This window comes from Phyllopteryx taeniolatus, chromosome 8 (genome assembly GCF_024500385.1).
Source record: "Phyllopteryx taeniolatus isolate TA_2022b chromosome 8, UOR_Ptae_1.2, whole genome shotgun sequence".
Classification (NCBI taxonomy): Eukaryota; Metazoa; Chordata; class Actinopteri; order Syngnathiformes; family Syngnathidae; genus Phyllopteryx; species Phyllopteryx taeniolatus.
The window spans coordinates 15,366,282-15,390,518 of record NC_084509.1 but is presented as its reverse complement, the minus strand read 5'-3'; the positions used below and the strand labels follow the sequence as shown (position 1 = coordinate 15,390,518).

The window sequence follows — 24,237 nt, the reverse complement described above, 5'->3', positions numbered from 1 at the left end:
TCAATGGCAGTGAATTAAGCATTGTAATTTGTTATCAAAGTTAAAGTAAAGAGTCGTTTTACATTTTATGATCGGCAATAGTTAAATTTAGCATTTTTGTGAATGTTAACAGGTAAGATGTGACACCTTCACATTCAGCCATCCATCCATTTTCTTTACCGCTTCTCCTCACTAGGGTCGCGGGCTGCTGTAGCCTATCGCAGTCATCTTCGGGCGAGAGGCGGGGTACACCTTGAACCGTTCACCAGCCAATCGCAGGGTACATAGAAACAAACAACCATTCGCACTCACAATTTAGAGTCTTCAATCACCTTCACATTCATTCATCATTAAAGTTCGGATGATGTTTTATTGTTTATACACTTTACTATGTACATGTATGTATTAAGACAAAGCAATTTAGCTTTCACATTACGACAAATGGAGAATATGTCACATCAAACAAAACATTTTAAAGTTTCTTGCTTGGACGTCATCCTGAGTTATGAATAAACAATTGCGGTCATAAGTTTACATACCGTGGCAGAATTTGTCAAATATTGTCAATTTGGGGGGAAAACATGACTGATGACTCAACGGAGACCATCTCATTATTGTCTTTACTGCCATGTTTTGTTTCATAAATGTGCTATTTGGAAAAGAAAGAATGATATACATCTGACAAGTTCTGCCAGGGTATGTAAATGTACGAGCACAACTAATGTCAGAGCTCAAGGAAGTATCATTCTTGTACACCTTTTCAATCTGTAATTATTATTATAAACTTTCACTGTTGCAGATTGCAGAGCTTCCAGCAAGTAGCAACATAAAAAAAAAAAAAAAAAACTCATCAGCGCTATAACAAAAAGAAGAAAAGAACGTTATGGCAGAGCATGGGATGTGTAACCAAAGGAAATGTCAACTAATCCAAAATGAAAGGGTTTTCTATAATGATTCATTTATTTCATTATTTTACACCAAATTGTGTTGTGTATTCTTTCCCCGTGGCAGTTTCTATTAGCGAGCATATGGTTTATCATCATTTGTGAGAGAAAATGACGCAATCAACAATGTCTTTGATCATTCCATCATTTGTCATTTTTTAGCGTAAGTAGTTGTAATCAGTGTTTTGTTTTTTTGTTTTTTATTTCTACACCAAGATGGATTATGAGAGTGCAATTTCACATGGTTACATGTGCCTGAAATTGCATGTGTTATTTTTTTTAATCCGCAATGTTCAATCAGGTCTGCAGCAAAATGTATTTTATCCAAAAACACTACAAGCTCTAAATGCATCGTAAAAATTGTAGTCACACATTTATGTTTTCCAGTACACACATTTTTCAGTGTGTTCCTCTACGTATAATTATCTATTTATTCACTCAGAATGTGACGATTTTAAGCCTCTCATACGTCAAATTATCATTTCTCACCTGGCGTTGCAGCTGAAACCTTTTTAATCAGACACTGGTTCAATTCACGCCACTTAGTCCCACCAGGCAGAACACAATTTCAGTGGTGTTGTGAATAAGAGCTGGCTATTATAAATTTACTCACTCTCTTTTGACTTGGCATGAAAGAGCAGGTACACTTTCTGGATGCTTTTGACATTCTGGTGCCAGAGAGTTAAAAAAATAAATAAATAAATGCAGCTTTGCATTGGTCTGGAGCAGAGAAGGAAATGGCTGAATGAGGAATATGTGAGCTGGATGCACAACTATAGCAGCTGCCATGTGCCGGCCAGGCTTTTGACCGGCGTCTGGCAGGAAGACGCTCTAATTTAAGCGTAGCTGCAGTGTAAATGCTCTCTGGGCCAGAGAGGATTTGCAGGCTTGGCTCGCTAACTTATCGAGTGACAAAAAGCTGCTGAATAGCTGGAAGGCTCACAGGTGAAAATCAGTTTCGACAGCTCCATAAACACTGAACACAAACTGAGAAGACAACATGAGGCATGTTGAGAATAGACTAACAGTGTAATTAGCTTGCTCTCAATGCTTTGCAATAATGAGTCACATGAGGCAAAATTGTTCCCGAGAAACTTTTTTATTAACAAATACTATTATCATCAATATTTTATCATGACTTATTATATAACAGTAGAAAGAACGTGAGAAAGTCGTTGAAAACAATGTCTCTAAAATCGCACAAAAACCCAGAGTTCAAATGGCCATCATGCACATATTGCATACTTTACAATACTTCAGCTCAGAAAGGATCAAATCAGAATCATCGTTATTTGCCAAGAATGTCAAAAACACACACTGAGTGAAGAGGCAAATTCACTGGCAAAGTAGATTGCTCTGCACTGTAGACCACTTTTAGCGGTAGAAGATAAAGGGTGAGAAAGTGTGCCACATATAAGGCAACGACATGTGATCTAACTTTTCAATTGCTACTCAGAAATCCTTTAAAGGTAATACCTGTACTGTTCCAGAAAAAAAAGGTCCTAAAATGGCAATTTAACTTTAGATCTCTAATTTTATCCAGGGATATTTTCTACTGGTTTTGTATTGAAATGCAATTCATTCATTCATTCATTTTCCGTACCGCTTATCCTCACTTGGGTCGCAGGCGTGCTGGAGACTATCCTAGCTATCTTTGAGCGAGAGGCAGGGTACACCCTGAATTGGTTGCCAGCTAATCGCAGGCCACATACAGTATAAACAAACAACCATTCGCACTCACATTCACACCTACGGGCAATTTAGAGTCTTCAGTTAACCTACCATGCATGTTTTTGGAATGTGGGAGGAAAACCGGTGCACCCAGAGAAAACCCACGCAGGCACGCGGAGAACATGCATGCAAACTCCACACAGGTGAGGCCGGATTTGAACCCGGGGCCTCAGAACTGTGAGGCAGATGTGCCGACCAGTGGTCTACTGTGCTGCCTTGAAATGAAATGAAATATTCAAATTTTTAATAGCCCATGTCCCTAGTGAGGTAATCGTAGCTATGTGAGGCTATTATAGCAAAAACTTAAACTGTGATGTTTACATACGTGTTGCGACACAGGCGAACGGTACAACGATCTGTCCTGGCAGCTGAATGTGTCAGGTAGAGTAAGAAAGATCCATATGAACAAGGATCTTTCGAAACGCCAAGGTGAATTCAAAAAATTTTCAGCATCGGAGTATAAACGGAGTCTTCTTTTATCGTGTCACTTGAAATGTGAAATGTCCTCTCCCGCACTCTTTGTAGATGTAAGACCAAGTTTGCCAACGTTGCTTTTTCAGGATTCCGATTGTGCCTGATGCACTTGTGAATCGACAAGTGTGTTGTCATGTGTACAGAGGGTTGTTGTGTGTGAACATCGATGTTATTGACATCAGAGGTAGTATGATGAACATTTTCTGTTTTGTTATTTCGATAGCCATGTAGTTGTGGATCCTGGAAATTATTATGACTGCAAAATACCCTAGATTTGATCACATTTTAAAATGAAAACACCCTTTTCATGAAAGAGAATTAAAATTTCCTCTTAAAGAGAATGTTTATGCGGAGGGAGAAAATAAAAAGGAGCAAAAGCCGCAGAAAAAAAAGAAATCAATAGGCCAAAAAGTAAAGAAAGAAGCATCAAAGTAGAATTCACATATGCAACAGCAATTTACAGCCTCTTATAGAGAAAGGAGCCTCATTTGACAGTGCCTGTATTTATGTGCCTGTACTATTTGAAGGCAAAAACCTCATTATTGCTTATCTCTGGGGCTTGTGCTCTACCAGTGACCCTTTCAACTCAAAACTGTGCCCACCTGACCCCAAACTCACCTTTAAATCCTACCTGAGTGCCCCTCCCCCTCCCACAATCCACCATGTAGTGGTGTAATCTCTCTGTTCTCCTCCAAGCAGATGGCTTTGCAAGCCCCGAGCAACCACAGAACATCAGACTTTACATTAATATTCATGACTTTCTGACACATTTGAATCACAGAGGAAAAAAAAAAATCTCTCTCCGCTTAGACACAGGGATGATGCACATGCCATGGAACGGGGGGGGGGGGGGGGGGGGGGGGAAACTAGGTTGCAAAAACAAGTAATGTTAGAAAAGGAGCTGCTCTAGTCTAGTCTTCACATTTAAACTTTACATAATAAATGAAAAAATATACAAATCTGGGGTCAAGTAAATTACCACTGGGGTTGCAAGTGCAATTTTTGGGGGGAAACATGCACCTCTACAAATGCACCAAATCTCAGTTTGATAAACCATCAAGGCTGACACCCAAGACCTCAGTGTACAGTACCTCAGTTCAGCGAGAATCAAAGGATTTGCCTTTACTTTGGCTTTTTGCTAAACTGATTTCAGTGGGCCTAGCCTCAACATGAAGTTCAGAGAAGTATGAGGAACATGAGAACAAAAGAATGTCCTCATATTTAAAGCACTCTTGCAGCATTCGAAGACTCCAGCGTTACTGTAAAAATGTACAAATGAAATTTGTTTTGCTTCCAAGTCTGAGCTGATTCACTAGATTTTGAATATTGGCCGATGCCTTGTTGAATGCAACCAGTGGAGCACAATTTTGCTTGTCACAAAATAATTCACGCTAGTTACACTTCTGTTTGAAGGGAAGTCGTTTAATGGTGTCCCCTTTGCTAACCTGTCACTCTTTGAACTCTGACTATGCTAGACATCGAGCTGTGGCCATACTGTTCCCTCATGTGGTCTGTATAAGTCAGCTTTGGAGACTTTGTAGAGTTTGGGGCTGCTTATGGCTCAGGTGGTAGAGTGATCGTCTCCCGACCCAAAGTTTTTGGGCTTGATTCTGACCCCCTGTGACCATGTCCAAGTGTCCCTGAGCAAGATTAGACTATGGGGTAGTTGACTTGAGTTATTCTTCTGAGGGAGGAGGCGACGCCGCTCGTTGGAGGCTTGGCAGACAGGCTCAAAGCCATCTCAAAGCCAAAAGGTAAGCAGAGCTGCATTGAAATTTGTTGGATGCGCAGATTATTGTTGGCTAACAGTGAGTCATCAGCATTGTGTTCTGTGGCACATACAGAGTGTATATTTATTGGTGCCCACACCGCACTCCACTCCTCAAGTACAAGCCGCTTTAGTTGCAAAAAAAAATGCATACTATTTCTCGTTCAAAACTTGCGCTTAGAGTCAAATGTTCTATGATGCCTGCAACTGAATATTTTCAATATTTCCTACATTTTTGAAAAATTTAACAAATACGAGGGTAGCCTGCATCTAGAGCAATTTTGAATGGTGCAAATCTGAAGTGGAACAGTCAAGCTCACGAGTCCATCATATATAAAATAAAAATTTTAAATAATACATTTCCTTAAGGGAAAATGGGGCACCAAGTGCAACCACAGAAAATGGACCGTAAACTCTTGTTACTCTGCCAGTCTGCAGATAAGCAACACAACTCTGATCCAATGCATGGCTAAATGTTTCTCATTAGACAATGTTATTATACACTTTCACAAAATCTTGACCCTCAAGTCTGCATGTTTTACGGAAAAAGGATCTAAACAAACCACCAGTGTGGTGTGCGCAGTCAGCCTTCTTCCCCACAGTAGCTGCCCCTCCATTAGTTACTCGGATCCCAGATGGGTTCAGTCACTCTGGAGGTTATATCCACAATAGCAGCTAGAGATTGATAGGCGACCGTCGATGATGTGCTGATCATCTAGTGGGGTCTGTCAGCCGCAATATTGCAGAAAATGTCTCACACAGGATTGCACAGCATCTGTGGCCTTCCTCTCGCAGTGAGGGATTTGTTTAGCCGTGTGCACAGTGGAAACGGGTCACACACACAAAATCTCCCCAGCAAATATTGTTCAGGGTGAACTGATTTCCCCTTGAACACCGAAACAACTGATGATGTATTCGGAATGTGACAACCACTGTCACATTTTATGTCCACTTTCACCAGATGAATCATTGATGCACTCAGGCTTCCCACAGTTTTAATAAATCAGTTTAAAACCCTGAAATAAATTCAAATGTGCCAAATGTCATGATGAAAACATCAGTGATGTTTTTAAGTAACAAAATGTAAATGTTAATTTCATAGGCTCATTATGTTGTAGTACTTAACGCATTTGCACACATTTTGGCCGAGAGTGTTCATCCACTGAAGTCAGAGGGACGATATCCATTGTGTTTGTTGTACAAACACTTTTCTAGGACTGGTCGCCTACCAATGGACTTTTAACCACGCAACACTTTTGCGTTTGGGGTACGGCGGCGTGCTAACTTCCAGTTGCCGGGCAAACGCATAGTGACAACATGAGAAACGTGTTGAAACTTAAAACAGAACATAGCGGCCCACCACAGTGTTGGGTGGCGCCTAACCGTGTGGTCACCTCGGTAACGAGCGCTCAAATTCTGTCTGTTTTTGTGTTTTTCCTCCGTCTTTGGAGACATTATGCGACTTACTTACACAAGGGAAAACTTGCTAAACCTAAGGGAGTCTACTCCGGATTTTCTTTCACCAAGTGACTAACTGGTGGATAAGCTGTGATCTACGGCGCATGGAGGAAATGCCGGAGTGCAGGTCAAGCTCCGTAAGAGAGGATTCCGAATGCTGCTCCCGTCGATTCACCTCGAAAATTCTACGCTCTTCATTGAGCTTCATCTTCTCACAAAGACCAGCAAAGACTTCAGGCGTTCCGCCGCCTTGTGCTTCACGGAGACATGGCTATCTGAACGCGTCCCCGATGGCGCTGTAATGCTTCCCGGCTTCCAACTCCACTGAGCAGCGCTGGGGCGCCTCAATGTTGTGCCCTCTCTGCGCTGCTCTTCTCTCTCTACATGAACGACTGCACCTCAACGCACCCGGCGTATCGACAAGAAGCGGAGCGGCTGGAGCTTTGGTCCGGTCGACACAACCTAGAGCTGAACACACTCAAGACTGTAGAGATGATCGTAGATTTCAGGAAGCATCCCTCGTAACAGCTGCCCCTCATGCTGTCCAACTGCCCCGTGTCAACCGTGGAGACCTTCGAGTTCCTGTGAATTTCAATCTCTCAGGACCTAAAGTGGGAGACCAACATCAACTCCATCATCAAAAAGGCCCAGCAGAAAATTTACTTCCTGAGGCTTCTGAAAAACCACGGCCTGCTAGTGGAGCTGTTGAGGCAGTTCTACACATCAGTCATCAAATCACTCCTGTGTTCATCCGTCACAGTTTGGTTAGGTGCTGCCACAAAAAAGGAAAAACTCCGACTGTAACGGACAATTAGGACTGCCGGAAAAATCGTCGGTACCCCCCTACCCACCCTTGAGGACTTACACGCTGCCAGAACTAAGACAAGACCATACAAAATCCTTTTGGACCCTCCACATCCTGGTCACCACTTCTTCCAGCTCCTTCCCTCAGGTAGGCGCAATCGAACAATGCAAACTAAAACCAGCAGACATTCCAACAGCTTCTTCTCTCTTGCCATTAAATTGCTAGAGGCTAAGTGACTCTCCGTAGTGTGTTTTTATGTCTTTATGTCTCAAAGTATTTACTGTCAAAATGGAAAAAACTCTATGTCTCGTAATCTGAAGGTTACTACAGGAATTAGATGAGTTATCGATAACCAGAGGTCTTTTGCCGGCCTTTATGGCCAGCCAAAAAGGGGGTGTCCCGGGCTTCGAGGAAATTCTGGTCCACCATCCGGCGTCTCAGGAGGGGGAAGCAGTGCACTATTAACACCGTGTATAGTGGGGATGGGGAGAATTGTGAATCGGTGGGGAGAATACTTTGAAGACCTCCTCAATTCCACAGACACACCTTCCCATGAGGAAGCAGAGTCTTAGAGTCATCAATCAACCTAGAAAGCATGTTTTTGGAATGTGGGAGGAAACCGGCAGAATCTGAGGCAGGCTCTCCTATCTCTGGGGTTGAAGTCACCGAGGTGGTTAAAAAGCTCCTCGGTGGGCTCAGTATTGCATCTCTGCTTTTTGCAGATGATGTGTTTCTGTTGGCTTCATCAAGCCATGATCTCCAACTCTCACTGCAGCGGTTCGCAGCCGAGTGTGAAGTGGCTTGGATGAGAATTAGCACCTCTAAATCTGAGACCATGGTCCTTAGTCGGAAAAGGGTGGATTGCCCACTCCAGGTCGGGGCATGAGATCCTTCCCCAAGTGGAGGAGTTCAAATATATCGGGGTCTTGTTCACGAGTGAGGGAAGAATGGAACGGGAGATCGACAGGCGGGTCGGTGCAGCGTCTGCAGTGATGCAGACTTTGTATCGATCTGTTGTGGTGAAGAAGGAGCTAAGCCGAAAGGCAAAGCTCTCAATTTACCGGTCGATCTACGTTCCTACCCTCACCTATGGTCACGAGCTGTGGGTCGTGACCGAAAGAACAAGATCCCGGATACAAGCGGCCAAAATGAGCTTCCTCCACAGGGTGTCCGGGCTCTCTCTTAGAGATAGGGTGAGAAGCTCGGTCATCAAGGGAGGGGCTCAGAGTAGAGCCGCTGCTCCTCCGCAGAGGAGCCAGATGAGGTGGCTCGGGCATCTGTTTAGGATGCCTCCTGGACACCTCCCTGGTGAGGTGTTCTGGGCACGTCCCACTGGGAGGAGACCCCGGGGATGACCCAGGACACGCTGGAGAGACTACGTCTCTCGGGTTGCCTGGGAACACCTTGGGATCCCCTAGGAAGAGCTACAGGAAGTGGCTGGGGAGAGGGAAGTCTGAGCTTCCCTGCTAAAGCTACTGCCCCCGCGACCCAACCTCAGATAAGCGGAAGACAATGGATGGATGGATGCATCTAAGCTGACGAAACCAGTTTCCAGCCTTGCATTGTCACGCGCACATCCTCTTTAATCCCTGTAATGAATGTTTCAATTGTATCTGGTTGTTGAGAACACTGTAATATTAGCAATGTGGCATTTGTGTTGTGTGGGGCGGAACATCTCATCCGGTTGAGTTGACAAACATATTTGACATTAGACATTCAAATTTGCAGAAATATAATCACTAATGACGCTGTTGTGATGGTAACACTGGGAACGTTCATGTAAAGTTCTTAAAATATCGTACATCATTCAAATTCGGTGAAGATTGTGATTAGTTCCTCCAGAGTTGCAGTAGCTTTCCGCCGCCTGTGGGTGTCGCTAGTGCTCCATTCATTGTCCCAGACAGAAGGCACAAATGTCACTGTCTTCATGGGGAGCAACCGAACAGCAGGTTTATCACCTTCTTGGTCATCAAGCCAGTGTCCCAAAAAAATAAGTCTTTGTTGGTGAGACTATTCAGGCTGGCTGGGTGTGAAAGTTAATTAACTTAGCGTCCGAGTGAGAAACCAGTTGTCCGTGTCTCAGCTTTGAGGAGTTCCTTCAGACTGGCTGGTAATTCATTTAGCATTCCTGTGCGAAGTTAAATCTCCCGTGCTTCTCCTTTGATAAGTAGACAAGGCTTTCCTTAGATGTCTTGTGTCCGTAGACTGGCTCAGCGGGGCAGCCGAGGCAGGTATGCGGAACAGCACGAGACTGGGGTTTGCTTGGTGTCATCTTTGATGGCGTGTCCGTTGCACACATTACACTTCAGGGAATAATTAGGGCATAATTAGATGGCTAATTGCACGCTACACTTGAAGAACTGGGTAAACTTATTATGAATAGAAAAGCGGCATTTCCGCCAAATGACCACTGCAAGGAATAAGGGTGCCTGGTGTTTATATAGAGGGTCAGAGTGACTCATGCTGTTCCCTGGTGACGTCAGCGGGACCCTTTTTTATCCCCACCCAGTTATATCTCAACAATTCAATAGCAGTATTCAGTCTGTGCACGTTTTCCGCACTTACCTTCAACATATTTAATGTATTTACAAACAAAACACAGAAATGACTGAGGTTCATATTTCCGCTAGCGGACTTTGCTTTTTTTTTTTACATTTACAGTAAACGGTAACTGGGAGTGGAAATAAACAGCTTGTATCATGAATGTTTTTAACAATTGTTTACTATCGCCAAACTTCTGATTGTTAAGTTCGCTGCCATGATCTATAACAAAAAAAAAAATCTGATAGAGCATTTACCATTAATAAGAAAAATCTAGGTGTTTCTCAAGCTTGAACAAGTTATGGTAGTATGCATAGGTTCCCTGCAATAAGTTAATACATTAACATAATTTTATGGATGGCCTTTATTTGAGGGGATATGGTATAATGGTATGTAAAACCTTTAGTTATGCAAGATGACATCTTGCCTCTGCCTATACTGCTCATCTCGTGGGGCTATTTGGGGAGGGGGTGGCAAGTAATCGGGTACCTATCTGATTTGGGATGCAACATTAGGCCACCGGCCAATCTTCTCATCTCCTGCAGAGCCTTTTTCACCAAGGCCTGCTGCAAACTATCAAATTTTCAATAAAGGTTTATTTCCCAAAGGCTGGTTTCTCTCCCATGCAATAGGAGCCTGATTTGCTGCAGTTTCTGAATTATTGTACATTCTGGGTATTGAGGTGATGGTAGCTGAGGTTTTGCCCTCTCCAAACACAGGCAGTACAATTTTACACTGTAATGGATCTTTAATACACACAGATGCTTATTCCATTCATGCAGGATTTATGTCAGCCGTGGACCTCGAAGAGGTTATCTCGGTTTTCAGTTCTAGTGAGAATCTGCTGCATGTGTTCCACCTCCACCTTGAGTTGTAAATTGTAGTTAACACAAATGAGAAGTCTACACATGCATTTGATAACAATAAATCAATAAATAATGCCAAACTGTCTCTTGAAATAAACGTTTCATATTTTTTAACTCCTCGAATTTAGGATAGAACGATTCGTGTTCCAGTAACCTCTGATATGATCTTTCCAAAGTTTTGTGGGGATTAATGTTTATGTTCTCAGGAGCAAAGTGATGAAGGAATAGGAAAGAGGTTTAGAAAGCCAAAATGCAAATTATAGATGTGGAGGCATCCTGAGAGAGCATTTGCAGCAATCAGAAGTGGTCGTAAGGTGCTCATCGTTTCAAAGGAAGCTATGAAACAAATATTGTTTGACAGCCATTTCTCACTGAAATAGGGGGGCTGAGGTTCCTGACATGTTACACATGACAGGAGGATTAGACCTTGTCACTGCAGGCTGGCATTTAATTAAGAGTACCATGTTTGACAGTTTGGGAACTCACTTTTGGACGGAAATAATTCCAACACCTGCGGCACGGTGGGCGACTGGTTATCACATCTACCTCACAGTTCTGAGGACCGGGGTTCAAATCCCGGCCCCGCCTGTGTGGAGTTTGCATGTTCTCCCCGTGACTGTGTGGGTTTTCTCCGGGTACCCCGGTTTCCTCCCACATCCCAAAAACATGCATGATAGTTTAACTGAAGGGTCTAGATTGCCCATAGGTGTGAATGTGAGTGTGAATGGTTGTTTGTTTCTATGTGACCTGCGATTGGCTGGCGACCAGTTCAGGGTGTACCCTGGCTCTCACCCGAAGACAGCTGGGATAGGCTCCAGCACGCCCACGGCCCTAGTGGTAGCGGTACAGAAAAAATGGACTGCATCTCCACAGATAAGTATTACATAGTTGCCAGTCTGTGCAGGTTTTCAGTAATTATCTTCAAACATGTACTGTATATAATGTATATAGAAACTCAATTCCTTTTACAAGGTCTTTAAAGTTTGATTTAGTATTTTCTTGAATGATATGAAACCCAAATAAAAATCAGATGCCAAAAATAACAACTGTGTTTTACAGGCACTGTTGATTCACTCTCAACCCGTTTGCTAGCTAAAGAACAGGTACATGACTTCAGTTCCAGTATGGAAAGTTGAGTTATATCCTCCATTATACAACTCTTCAGGGCAGCATTATCCTGCTCAATATGAAACTGGCACTGAAAAAGCAATTCAGAACATTCAGAGAGATTCTGCCACCACCTCCAAAAAACTGGAGGGGATGCATCAGATCTATGGTATTTCTATTTGTATCTCCAGTGAAATATCTAACAGTCCTCTTGGTAATACAGTAGGATTATCACAGTGAGTATTGCAAAGCAGTCAGCTCAGACAATCAATCCCAAGTGACACTTGGAACAGCAGGTCGTCAGTGTCTGTTTGCTTGTCTGACTGACTGAAAGATAGCTTGGAGCACATGACGTAACCGAGACTAAGGGTAAACGCTTCCTGCATACTGTATACCATGTATGTCATGTCATAACAACCACATTTAAGAATAATAACTGATCACCACCATATACACATACAACATAATATTCCTTCGCTTACATTATTAATTGTTTGTTTAATAGATCTTTTTAACTATACCCTGTTTTAACATGAGAAGGATCAGAAAGCAGACCTATTTATACAGTATGCTGTCATGCTTAAATAATGGAGGGGAAAATCTTTGCACTGTCAAGAAAAATGTGACATGTCATGCCAACACTTTATATTACAATAATCAGCTGTATATCAAGGGTTCAAGAGGTCAGTCAACAAATGTATGAATGAATGTGTTTTCCCTCACACAAATTGGCATTTATAAGGATAGACTCACTCAATCTCTCTTACCTTACACATGTGCATGCATGCATGCAGAGACGCACACACGCACGCATGCGCGCACACAATTTGAGATCAATAATTAAGTGGACTGAGTGAAATGAACAATGAGAGCAGACAAATGAACCTCAATTTAAAAAAATAGCCAATTTCACACAGCATGCATTTTCTTACAACTTCAATAGGTACACTAGTAGGCACACAATCCCTTACAACCGCTCTTCCATACATTGCAAACATAATTTTGCTCAACTTTGGTAATCACTATCAGAGAGGCATTCATTGAGCAACAAGGTTTAAGGCACTGAGGATGCCTGGATGTGCATGTGCATGGAAACAGCTTACAGTAATGTTTGGGTTAAAATAGATGCCACAACCTAACATGCAAGATTGTGGAAGCTGGACTACCAGGAGAAAACCCACGCAAGGCTGGGGAGAACATGCAAATGCCACAAAGGAAGGCCATAGCCCAGATTCAAACCCTGAACCTCATAACTATGAGGCAAACCTGAAAAAAACCACTAATCAACATGCCACTCCTAAATATAATTTAAAATTTGGAAAAAAGGTTGAAAGTTGCACAGTGGCCGACTGGTTAGCACATCTGCCTCACAGTTCTGAGGACCCAGGTTCAAGCGTGGGTTTTCTCCGGGTGCTCCGGTTTCCTCCCACATCCCAAAAACATGTATGGTAGGTTAATTGAAGACTCTAAATTGTCCATAGGTGTGAATGTGAGTGCGAATGGTTGTTTGTTTATATGTGCCCTGCGATTGGCTGGCGACCAATTCGGGGAGGGGGGTACCCCGCCTCTCATCCACAGTTAGCTGGGATAGGCTCCATGCATACCCGCAACCCTAGTGAGGATAAGCGGTGTCGGAAATGGATAATGAATTGATGGATGGATGTATTAAAAGTTAAGTGTAAACATGAGATATTACCTCACCATAGTCAGCAATGTCATGTGCAACTCCAGATATAGATAACAGTGCGGTAATTATTAGCTAAACTATGTTCTTAAAAATGGATGGTGACAAACAAAACTAGAAATCTTTTCTATTCGTTGGCTTGTTGGTGGAAAGCTTTGTGAGGACAATAATCTGAGTAGATGGCTCATAAATGTAATGGAAGTAAAATAAACTCATAATTAGGGGCAAAGCAATTTTGAATTCATTTTCATAATTTCCCAGCAGATGCTAATGATGAGTAAAGGCCATTGTACTGTAGTCCTTACCTCATCCCAGCAATTGCGGATTGTTGTGAAATCCAAATTTGCATTTGGGTAGTGTGGCCTTGTGGGTAAATGAACTCACCTCCTTCTCACCGCAGATATTACTGATGATGGAGTTGGAGGCTGGACTGGCAGAGGGACCGAGGACCGCCACCACCCCCTTGGACATGATTTGGCACACTGGGAGAGGAAAGACAAATTTTAGTATAGTGGTGCCTTGATGAGATATTAAAAATTCTAAAATCACTCATTTTTTACCAATTTCGACCAATCTGGTATATACAATGTGGTGGAGATCTCTAAATGATTTTACTTTTTTTTTTTTTTTTTTTTTACAGTGGTTGAGTTTTTTGGTTTTACTTGTGAGACAACTAAAAACAAAATGCACAAGGCACATCAAGGAGTTGACCTTTCACATTATGCCTTTGTCAGTGAGGTTATTGCTGTTTTTATTATTTAGTGACAATTGATTTTATTTAAAAAATGCCTCAACAGTGAAAGTTTTCATTATGGCAAAGTTTGATCCTACAATGGATTATTTCTGTTTGCAATATTTCCCAAGGGAACATTTGTTAAGCACCATCCTAAATGGATTTGACTTCAGAGGTTCTACTGTAGCTTGTGTGAGGAGCTGATATCAATATGATAAGACTGGCATAAGGGAGGTGACAAACAGATAAACAGAATAAAAAAAACTGAGAAAGACAGTAAACCAGATATGGGCAGTGATAAACCTCTATTCACAATAACATCATGAACTCTTGCATACACGTTTTATCAACTTTACCTTTGGGGGATGAATACTAAAATTCTGATTTTTACACTCTATAGTACACAGACCACATACTTTAATCTCCCATACCACAAAACAGACATTTCTTGTGGGTTTATAATCCCTGGCTCCCAATTAAACTTGTATGGCCAATGAAGTGAGACAGACAAGAAGAACTATGTAAATCTGAACGTGTGTGCGTGTGTGTGTGTGTGCTTGCGTGTGTGTGTGTGCGTGCATGTGTGTGTGTGTGTGAAAGAAGCAAAGGAGGACAAGTTTCAGGCCTGTGCGGTGTATCCAAAGGCAGTGAATCGAATGATTAATAAGTAATCCCTCAGTCACCCGTGAGGCCTGCAAAGATGTGCATATGTGCACATTTGCAGTGCGTGCCCGTACACAAATTTGCACCTGTTTTCATGGCTTCAACAGATTATGAGGCTGAATGATGTGACTGAGAGCCAACACGCTGAGACACTTCCATTGGCACAGGTAGGAGGCGTGCATCTGTGTCCCCCTAGAAATCCATCAATGCTGCTTGGACTCACGTTTTCAAAGACAACCATCGGGTTGGGGTAAAGTCCATTTTCTTGGCTTTTCATCAATTTTTACTGATCAATACCAACGGTTTAAAAATTTTAGTTGGTTGTAATGGTGGACAGACATACGTACACAATGACGGCTTGAAACGCGTTCACAAAAAGACCATTGAGCGCAATGTAAATTTATTAAAATACACTGATGCACTCAAGCCCTTTGTGTTTGACATGACCAACTCTAAACCAGACCTCGAGTCTCATCATGTGGTGGACGTGCTTCATGAAAGCTACAATTGCAGTCGAACCTTCAAGGTCATACATAATCCATCCTGTGATTCTGGTTGACCTCCACTTTCCCAAAGTAAAGTGAGAGAATTTGATCCGTATGCATCATAAACCATGTCACTGGCGTCGGGCGAAAACCTCCTATGTCTAAATTTGGTCAATTTGATATATTCCACAAATTGATCGTATTCAATTGAGAGTATAATAGATAGTACTGTAATTTATCGTGTATAATGCACACCCATGTTATAATACGCACCCCCAAAGTAGACCTCAAAATTCTGGAAAACCCTTCTACCAATGTATAATGCATTTTACAACGCATGATTTTGCTTCTATACATATGATCAAAACATGAAGTATTATCTGTATTTTGTTATTTTTTTTAAATAATTATTCTGAAGTTAAGCACTTTATTTGAACACGTAATACTTTCTTTTTATTTGCTTGCTCTTATTTTGAAATTCACAGCCCTACTTATATTTAGTAAATGAGAAAACACACAGTTGTGCTCATATGTTTTATTACCCAGGCAGAATTTGTAAGATGGGTACAATCCCTTAAAGAAAACATGAAGGGCCAGGCGAAACACATTTAATTTTATTTGAATGAGATTCAAATTAAACTGTCAAGCATTTCAGAAAAGCATTATCATTTAACAAAACATAAACATAAAGAAATTAATGATGGTTGTTGTTCAGTCTTCAGTCATATTTAAAAAAAAAAAAAAAAAAACATTTCACAAATTCTGCCAGGGTATGTAAACTTATGAGCACAACACGAGATATATGCAGTCATATGTACCCCTGTCATATTAGAATGAAAGTGTACACTACACCTTTTTCATAACCTCTTGGTGGTGGTGGCATATTGGAATGAAAGTGTACAGCTTTTTCATAACCACTAGATGGGGGCATACATTTATAAAATGTGAATTTTTTTTTCATTTAAATGTGTTTAATTAAATACTTTTCTTCGTTTTATGTTTAGTTTGACAGTAAAACTTGTAATGGCAATACAGATTTTGAAGCGTTTTTTTTTTTAAGAATTGTTAACTATCTGCCAAACTGTTCCCACTGCACAGGAGAGTGAAGGGGAGAAGGTTGGTTGAAGGCTAGGACTTTTTAGATGAGGAAGCGCTCCCTCCGTGATATTCCCATCTATCCGCGGCCACTCATCCATCCCTAATCCAATTTCTCCTTCTCGTTGCGCATACTTACACACACAAAACATTTGCCAAGTGTACACTGACAATCCTGGCACACCAACCTGCTTCACTTTAACATGCATGAAAAACATTTAGAACGCCACTCTGTGTAAACCAGTTACAGAAATTAATGTAAATATTTGAAGCTAGTGAACCCGTGTTTTCAATGATAATGCCTCTGAAGCTTCATCAGTGATTGTAAAAAGATTCATGTGGAAAATCAATGCACACACGCTCCAGTCATAGCAGATTACAGTAACTATGTATTTCCAAGTCATATGGTATTGATTTCAGATACTTTTAAATAAAAACCTTAAAAGGGGAACAGTCAGCATGAAGAATTGCAGAGGCATCCAGCATTGGAGAAACAGTTTCCATGTCTTATCTACAGTATTTAAATAATAATGTTTGACAGGAGAAAATGGTTCTGCGCAAGGCATGTGTTTGTCAATCTGGTGGAAAGAGAAGGAACTATTCAAGGTTGTGTACTTAATATTATGTAGTATTTACTGTATGTCACTGTAACCAAGCAACAGTCACATTGTTTAAGATAATTTCAATTAAATGTATTTGCCTTTGGGGGAAACTACAACTTTTGTAGTTTGTGCAGCTGTGTAAGAATACTGTACATTGTCACTTCACGTGACATGGCACAACAAGGCACTCACACTTATTGCCATATGTACTGTTTTTCTATTTGCTTGTTCTATATTTATGGTCGAGAAGTGTTTTTCATACAATTATGTACTATAATTATGAATTTAGGACTGTATTGTAGAATGGAAGACACCCTGCATTTCAAAACAAATATTTTTATTAGCAACATGGCAGTTGTCTGTGGAATTTTCTAAAAAAAAAAAGCTAACAAACATCAAATGAGCACTTCAAACGCCTCGAAAATTCTCCATCACACATAGATTGATGAAGAAACTAATAATGAGTAAAGTACATGAGCTTTTCCCACACTGTTCTTCTCACGAATAATGTCCCATTTGTGTTATTTACGTCAAGTTAGCATTTGTTAGTGATTTTGTGTACGGTTACAATGTTTCGTTTATTGTGTTTTTTCTGATTGTGTTTGTCTTTTAGACTTTTAATATAGTCTTATTGTGTGTACCAAAAAAGTCATTTTGCACGTTCAATAACAACAAACCGTGGTTCACTGCCAAACTTAAGCAACATCACTACGCTAAAGAGGATGCATATCGAGGAATGATGGTTGCGCTAGAAACCACTAAAGAAATCAACATTGCAAAGCGAAACTATGTAGTAAAGATAGAAAAACAGTTTTGCGCTAACGACTCTAAATCCGTCTGGCATGCATTACAATTGCTAACTAATTACAAGTAACGATCCCCCCAAGCTGAACAATAGTAGACGAGCCGATGACTTGAACACTTTCCACTGCAGATTTGAAAAGGACACTTTCCCACCCCACACCCACACAGCCGCACCACCGACCACAATGACACCTCTGACTTCTGCATTCACCATCGACGAACAGGATGTGAGACGCATCGTCAAACAACAAAAGATTAACAAAGCGGCAGGCCCAGACCATGTGTCCCCATCCTGCCTCAAAGTCTGCGCGGACCAGCTCGATGCAGTCTGCACACAGATCTTCAATAGATCTCTGGAACTTTGCAAAGTACCATCCTGTTTCAAATGCTCCACCATCATTCCAGTCCTCAAGAAACCTGCAATCCCGGATCTGAATTACTACAGGCCTGTTGCCCTGACATCTGTGGTCATGAAGTCCTTTTTAGCGCCTTATGCTGGACAACCTCAAGAGAGTCACAGGTCCCCTGTTGGGCCCCCTGCAGTTTACCTACTGCGCAAACAGGTCTGCGGATGATGCAGTCAACATGGGACTGCACTTCATCCTAGAACACCTCGATGGCACGGGGACCTACACGTGAATCCTGTTCATGGACTTCAGCTCTGTGTTCAACACCATCATCCCCGAACTCCTCTCTCAGCGTCTCGCCTGCCAACGTCAGTGGATTTACAACTTCCCGACGGGCCGGACACAGCAGGTGAGGCTGGGGGAGGCCACCTCATCTACACGCACCATCATTACCGGGTCGCCCCAAGTATTTGTCCTCTCTCCGCTGCTCTTCTCTCGCTACACGAACGACTGCACCTCAACGGACCCGGCTGTCAAATGCCTGAAGTTTGCAGATGACACCACTGTCATCGGCCTCATCAAAACGGACAATCAAAACTGGTGAAAAGATTGTCGGTACCTACCCACCCTTGAGGACTTGTATGCTGCCAGAACTCAGACAAGAGCATGCAAAATCCTCTTGGACCCTCCACATTTAGGTCACCACCTCCTTCCAGCTCCTTCCCTCAGGTAGGCGCTACCGAACAATGCAAACTAAAACAAGCAGACATTCCAACAGTTTCTTCCCTCTTGCCATTAACTTCTTAAACAGTTAACTTACAATTCCATTGCAACATGCCTTTATGTCTTTATGTCTCAAAAGTATTCTCTGTCAATTGACTGTCTGTTGTCATACCAGAACAGCTCCAACTACTAGAGACAAATTCATTGTGTTTTTGACACACTTGGCAAATAAAGATGATTCTGATTCTGATTATTCCCACTGCTTACATTGTCATTTTGCACCTTGTCCTCTTTGAACTCCTGCTGCAACACCAATTTCCCTTTAAGTGCAAGAGACGCCATTTGAAACGTCCTAGTTATCTTAAAGCATCTACCTGGAGAACCCCTTGGAATTTCAGCCTGTAAGAGCTTATTGGTGGATATTTCTTTTTTTTTTTTTTTTTTTTTAAATTGAAACTTTTCAGCAAATCAGAGAAGCGGTGGCCCAAATAGCAGATGAAACAAAAGGGTTAATGAGATATGCTGAGAAACAATCAAGTTATACTGTTTTACTCTCATTTGAAGGCACTTTTTGACCAGATTGTCTACAGGCAATATCACACAGAAATGTTCTGCAAAAGGCCTTTTTTCCACAAAAATCTAAATTTCTGTTGACCTGTTCATCTGATTTTAGAAATTCTTGGTGCGTTCTACTCAAGTCGAACTGGCCATTCCAACGAGACTCAGTATTTTAACAGACTGTCATTTTGGGGAAATTTTGTCACGTTGCTATTTTTATGAATCATTAGCCTAATAGTATACTTACGTAAGTTATCTTGAATGTTTTTGCAGAATAGGAAAACAACAACAAATCTAACAACCAAGAAGAGTCCAGTTGCCTCTATTGGTGTGTTTTATTGATATTGTGGCAACTGAAGCAATCACACTATTAGACGAGATATTTTTTTTTTATAAATATACCAATGTTGTTCACTCTGCCGGTGAGTACATTTTTTATTGATAATTAAGGCCTTATAATTAGAAAATCAAATTTAAGACTTTTTAATGATCGACATGAACCTTGAACGCCGTGAATGAATTAATTCAGTCACTGATTCAATTTCCACACCTTGCTACATGGCTACACTCCCAGTTAAAGGTTTGGACATATTTGCTAGTGCTATTGAATGAGAAACCAAACCAAACCTTTGGTAGGTTATGTCACAGAAACATCAGTTATTGGTGCATTGTGTCCGAAAGGTTCCAGGACTGGTGTCACTAAAGATACATTTCAAATCTGTATATATTGTTAGCCTAATAGCATAATTTCCTAAGTATCTTTTAACTTCCTGTCACAATGTCAATGAAAAATATCAAAGTTGCTAAAAATTGCAAAAAAGTTAAAAGAAGATACAGAGGAAACAAAGAGTTCTATTTCAAACCCGGATTTAGTAATTCATCATGAGCTGTGTTTCCCACGACTTTACTACATATGATCGATTGAATGTTATTTTACTCAGTTTATTAATCACCCTCAATAACAATTCAAAGGCTGTTACTTACTTGTTTCGCCCATTTCATATTCACTGTCTCTAAGCAGCTCAAAGATGTCCACCTCCAGCTTTCCTGTGATGGAGCGGTTGCTGCTCCTGTTGATGCTGTCTTTGGCCAGCGTGATGGCCAAACGCTCTCCTCTGCTGCACTCCATCGGGTCATCAAGGATGGCAGCTGCACAAAAAGGGCAATGGTAAGGAGGTATTGACTGTGGAAGGCAAAGAAATGACAAGTGAACACTATCCTCAAGTTGGAATTGTATGAAATTGATGTCTTGAAATAATTTTCCCCCACTTACTCTTAAAGTGCCCTTTAGTGACATTTTTTGCATATTGTTTCAATGGATCAAGAGGGACGACAACAGTTTGATAAAAATGAATAAAATGGTTTTAAAAAGTTCAGACAAAAGGACATCTTTGCATCCAGCAATGAAGGGACTCCAATTACTGAAGCACCACTTTACAGTTCACCGTTTAAATACAATATGGAAATAAGTGTAAAAGATTTTCCAAATAAACTTTTAAGTCCCTGTAAAGTAAAAATAAGTGAAGAGTGAGTTAACAAGCCTGCCAAATTTCAATGATTAAAACGAATTAGCAAGTAAATAAATTGAGGCTACAAAAAACTTGAAAAATCACAATTGTGCTGGATAATTACTGATGCAAATGAAAGTGCTCAAGTTCTAATATAGAGAGGTGACTCAAACCGGACACCGAAGTGGTTTCAATGCCCACTGTTTTTTCTCTGATGACTATTCAACTACACTCACCTTAGGAATGAACTGCTACATTTCTGCATTCTACATTTCAGTTCAGCTCTACTTGCGAGCAGAACTGCACATGTATGGTCAACACACAAAATTGAAGTGTGAGCATCCGCTCATGGCTCCTGCAAAGCGGGAGGAGAAGAATTCGCAGCGATTGTACATGCTCTTTCAGCGGCCCGTTAATCGACGGTGAAGAGACGGAGGAAAAGGGGGGGGAAATCATCCTGGCACAGGTACCATGGTGCACACAGTGCCATGTCTGCCGAGGTTCAGCCTTTGGCGGTCATAGCCATATGATTTTATTCCCCCCTCCTCCACCATGCTCCGCGACGCATGTGGATGACGACCCTAACACTGTTGCACCGGACCTCGGGCGGCTTCTCTAACAGTTGTCGGCTGTCAATGGGCCGCAGTGGAGCCCGTCCGCTTTGCCGCTGCCTTGCAACGAAACGTGCGTGGAGCCACAGACAGCAGAGACACTGTAGCCCAAATAACACAAAACACATTACAATTAAGAGAAGATGTGTTTTTTTGAGTTGCGGACATAGTTTGATGGCCAATTGCACGCTATATTGGTAGTAATGGGGTGGTTAAAATAAATGAGTAAGTGGCAATTCCGCCGAATGGCCACTGCATGGAATAAAGGTGCTTGGTGCTTATATAGTGGGGGAGGGCCTAATGCTAGAAAGTATACGTCCCAAGCCCGCTGACATCACAGGGCTAGTTTTTAGCCCCGCCCAAATAATCTAACACAAAGAGATGAAGAAAAAGTCTTAAGATATAGCTCAACAAGTCAGTACTATATTGTTCTGTCTTTGCACATTTTCAGCACTTCTCTTCAAACATATTTAATGAATTTAGAAACAAAAAAAGGGTGAGTTTGGTTGCATTTTAAGGGCATTCTACTTTTAGAGGTTCCTCTGTAACCTCTTTGCCGACCCACAGGCCTTTTGTTAATCGCACACAAATTATCGGCTTTTGATAAGAGTAATCAAGGTCATGTGATCTTAACTTACGCCTTTGTTTTTCCTCCTGTTTATTCTCATCTCATTAGTGCTAAATTTATTTGACAAGAACAAAATGTGTGATATCACCCCCAAGCAAGATTGAGTCACAAACATGGCACATTGCACATGTCTGGATACATGTAGCTAAACAAAATTTATAATTCTGATGTGGCCCAATCTCATGGGGCTCTCTCATTTAGGGCTGGTCAATATGTGACATCTGGCAAACAAGGAAGACTGATTTCATACACGGAAAGCATGAGCTGGCCCTTGATCCAGCAAAAGCAATCGATGAGTTGCTGGGAGATGTGCTAAGGCTGTGGATCGTTGAAGAAAGTCTTTGTTACGGGCAGGTATTAAAAAAAATAAAAATAAAATAAAAAAAGATTCCTCTGAGAGCGCAAAGCAGCAGTAGAAAGTGATCTTAAGAGGTCTATTAGCGTCTCTACCAGATGTGGTCCTTTTGTAAACATGCACGCCTGGCTGATTTGCTGCGTAACACCCTTTGAGCATTAAACGGCACCAAACTAACCAAACTGTTATATCATATAGCATATCAACGTTTTCATTTGCAACAATAGTTGAGTGAGGCACACTGGCCTTTATTGCATGGTGCAAGGCAATGCATTCAAACTGTATGCACTACTCTCATTTAAGGCAAGCAAGTAGAGTTCTAACTTCACAAGGGTACAATTTGGAAAGATTAGCCCTGATCTGGCTTTTGCTCCCTCAACAGGTGTGTTGTTGAGATGCCAACAGCTGCATCAGCTACATGTGTAGATAGTTTGACATCACACCAGTGCGCCACAATGTAACCATTCAATTGAACAAAGTGGTCAGAATTTCTAGTACAGTACTACGGAACTGGTGAACAAAAAAAAATATTGACATTGATTCATTATCAAAAACTCTAAAATGTGCCAGTACCTGGCACTGGGTGATACTCTATGAATGTTACATGCTTGCAGTGAACTCAACTGGCATGACAATGAGCAATTAGTAGATTTGTACGTCACAAACACACAGAAATCTGATTGGGTCGCTTTGCAAGCCTCATGCCATTTATCGTCTTTTGCATTTAGTAAACCCACATGTGTCAAACTCAAGGCCTGGGGGCCAACCCGCCACATCATTTTATGTGGCCCGCGAAAGCAAATCATGTACGTGGACTTCATGTTTCTTGTTAAAATAACACAATTGCAAATGGCTTTACTCTTATTAATGTTGAGATATTGTAGGCATTTTTTTTTTTACCAATCCCCCTTTTAAAATAAATTGAATAATAGGTGAACGAACATTTGTTGACTGACTTATGATTTTCAAAACTAGTTATCCATATTATGTAATAATATGAGGCGTGTAACGAATATTGCAGATCGATTTTGGCAAAGCGGACCTCTCTTCTTCCTTCAAGTCGGCGCTCAGGGCAAACTTCCTTCTAATCCTTGGCTGCCGCTTGAAACCATTAGTCAGTAATTATTTAAAGTCTCACGAATCTCACCCTTGGCAAATGGAAGTACTTACTAACTGTTCACCTTAGGCAGTTCACCCTGTGTCACCCTTTGCTATTTGTCTCACCTTTTTTAAGTAGAATATAGATTTTTCTCTGGACTTGTAGAATTAGAAATTAAACCTGACAAAATATGTGGAATGTGCTCTTTGTGTTTCTTGAATCAAAGAGTTGAACCTCTAAAGTCGGACAACTACCCAAATTACATTAGCGCAGCAACCCTTCAGAAATAACTGATTTATCGAGGTTTTTTTTCCTTGTTAGGACGTGTTCATAACAAACAACGCAACAAGTTGCCCCTTTTAACAATCGAGATCGTATACTAGGAAATATCAACAGTTTAACTATATCTGACCAGTGGTCGTGCGAGGTACTGCATGCGATCCCTTTCGTGATCTTACAATAAATGAAGTCCATTTATTGAATAACCAATTCACGCTACAGGTGATCATATATTTACATGGGCTTACAGTCATAATGGCCCGCCAAGGGAAACCATAGCTGTGATGTGGCTAGTGACAAAAATGAGTTTGACACCCCTGACAAACTGCATAGATTTCAAACTTAAACCAGGTCAGAGACTAACTTTAACCAATGGTATGCATAAAACAG

At 41.3% G+C, this 24,237-nt stretch overlaps 1 protein-coding gene across 2 annotated transcripts in view; it reads right to left on the bottom strand.

The window, feature by feature from the left end:
• The window catches only part of grik4 (glutamate receptor, ionotropic, kainate 4), a 408,097-nt gene that overhangs the window by 145,758 nt on the left and 238,102 nt on the right, over positions 1-24,237 (bottom strand). For both annotated transcript variants that reach the window (XM_061782686.1, XM_061782687.1), the window contains 2 exons: positions 20,352-20,516; positions 13,742-13,839 (listed from right to left, as the gene is read on the bottom strand). In XM_061782686.1, coding sequence (XP_061638670.1) covers positions 13,742-13,839; positions 20,352-20,516 — 263 coding nt within the window. The remainder of the gene's footprint in view (positions 1-13,741; positions 13,840-20,351; positions 20,517-24,237) is intronic.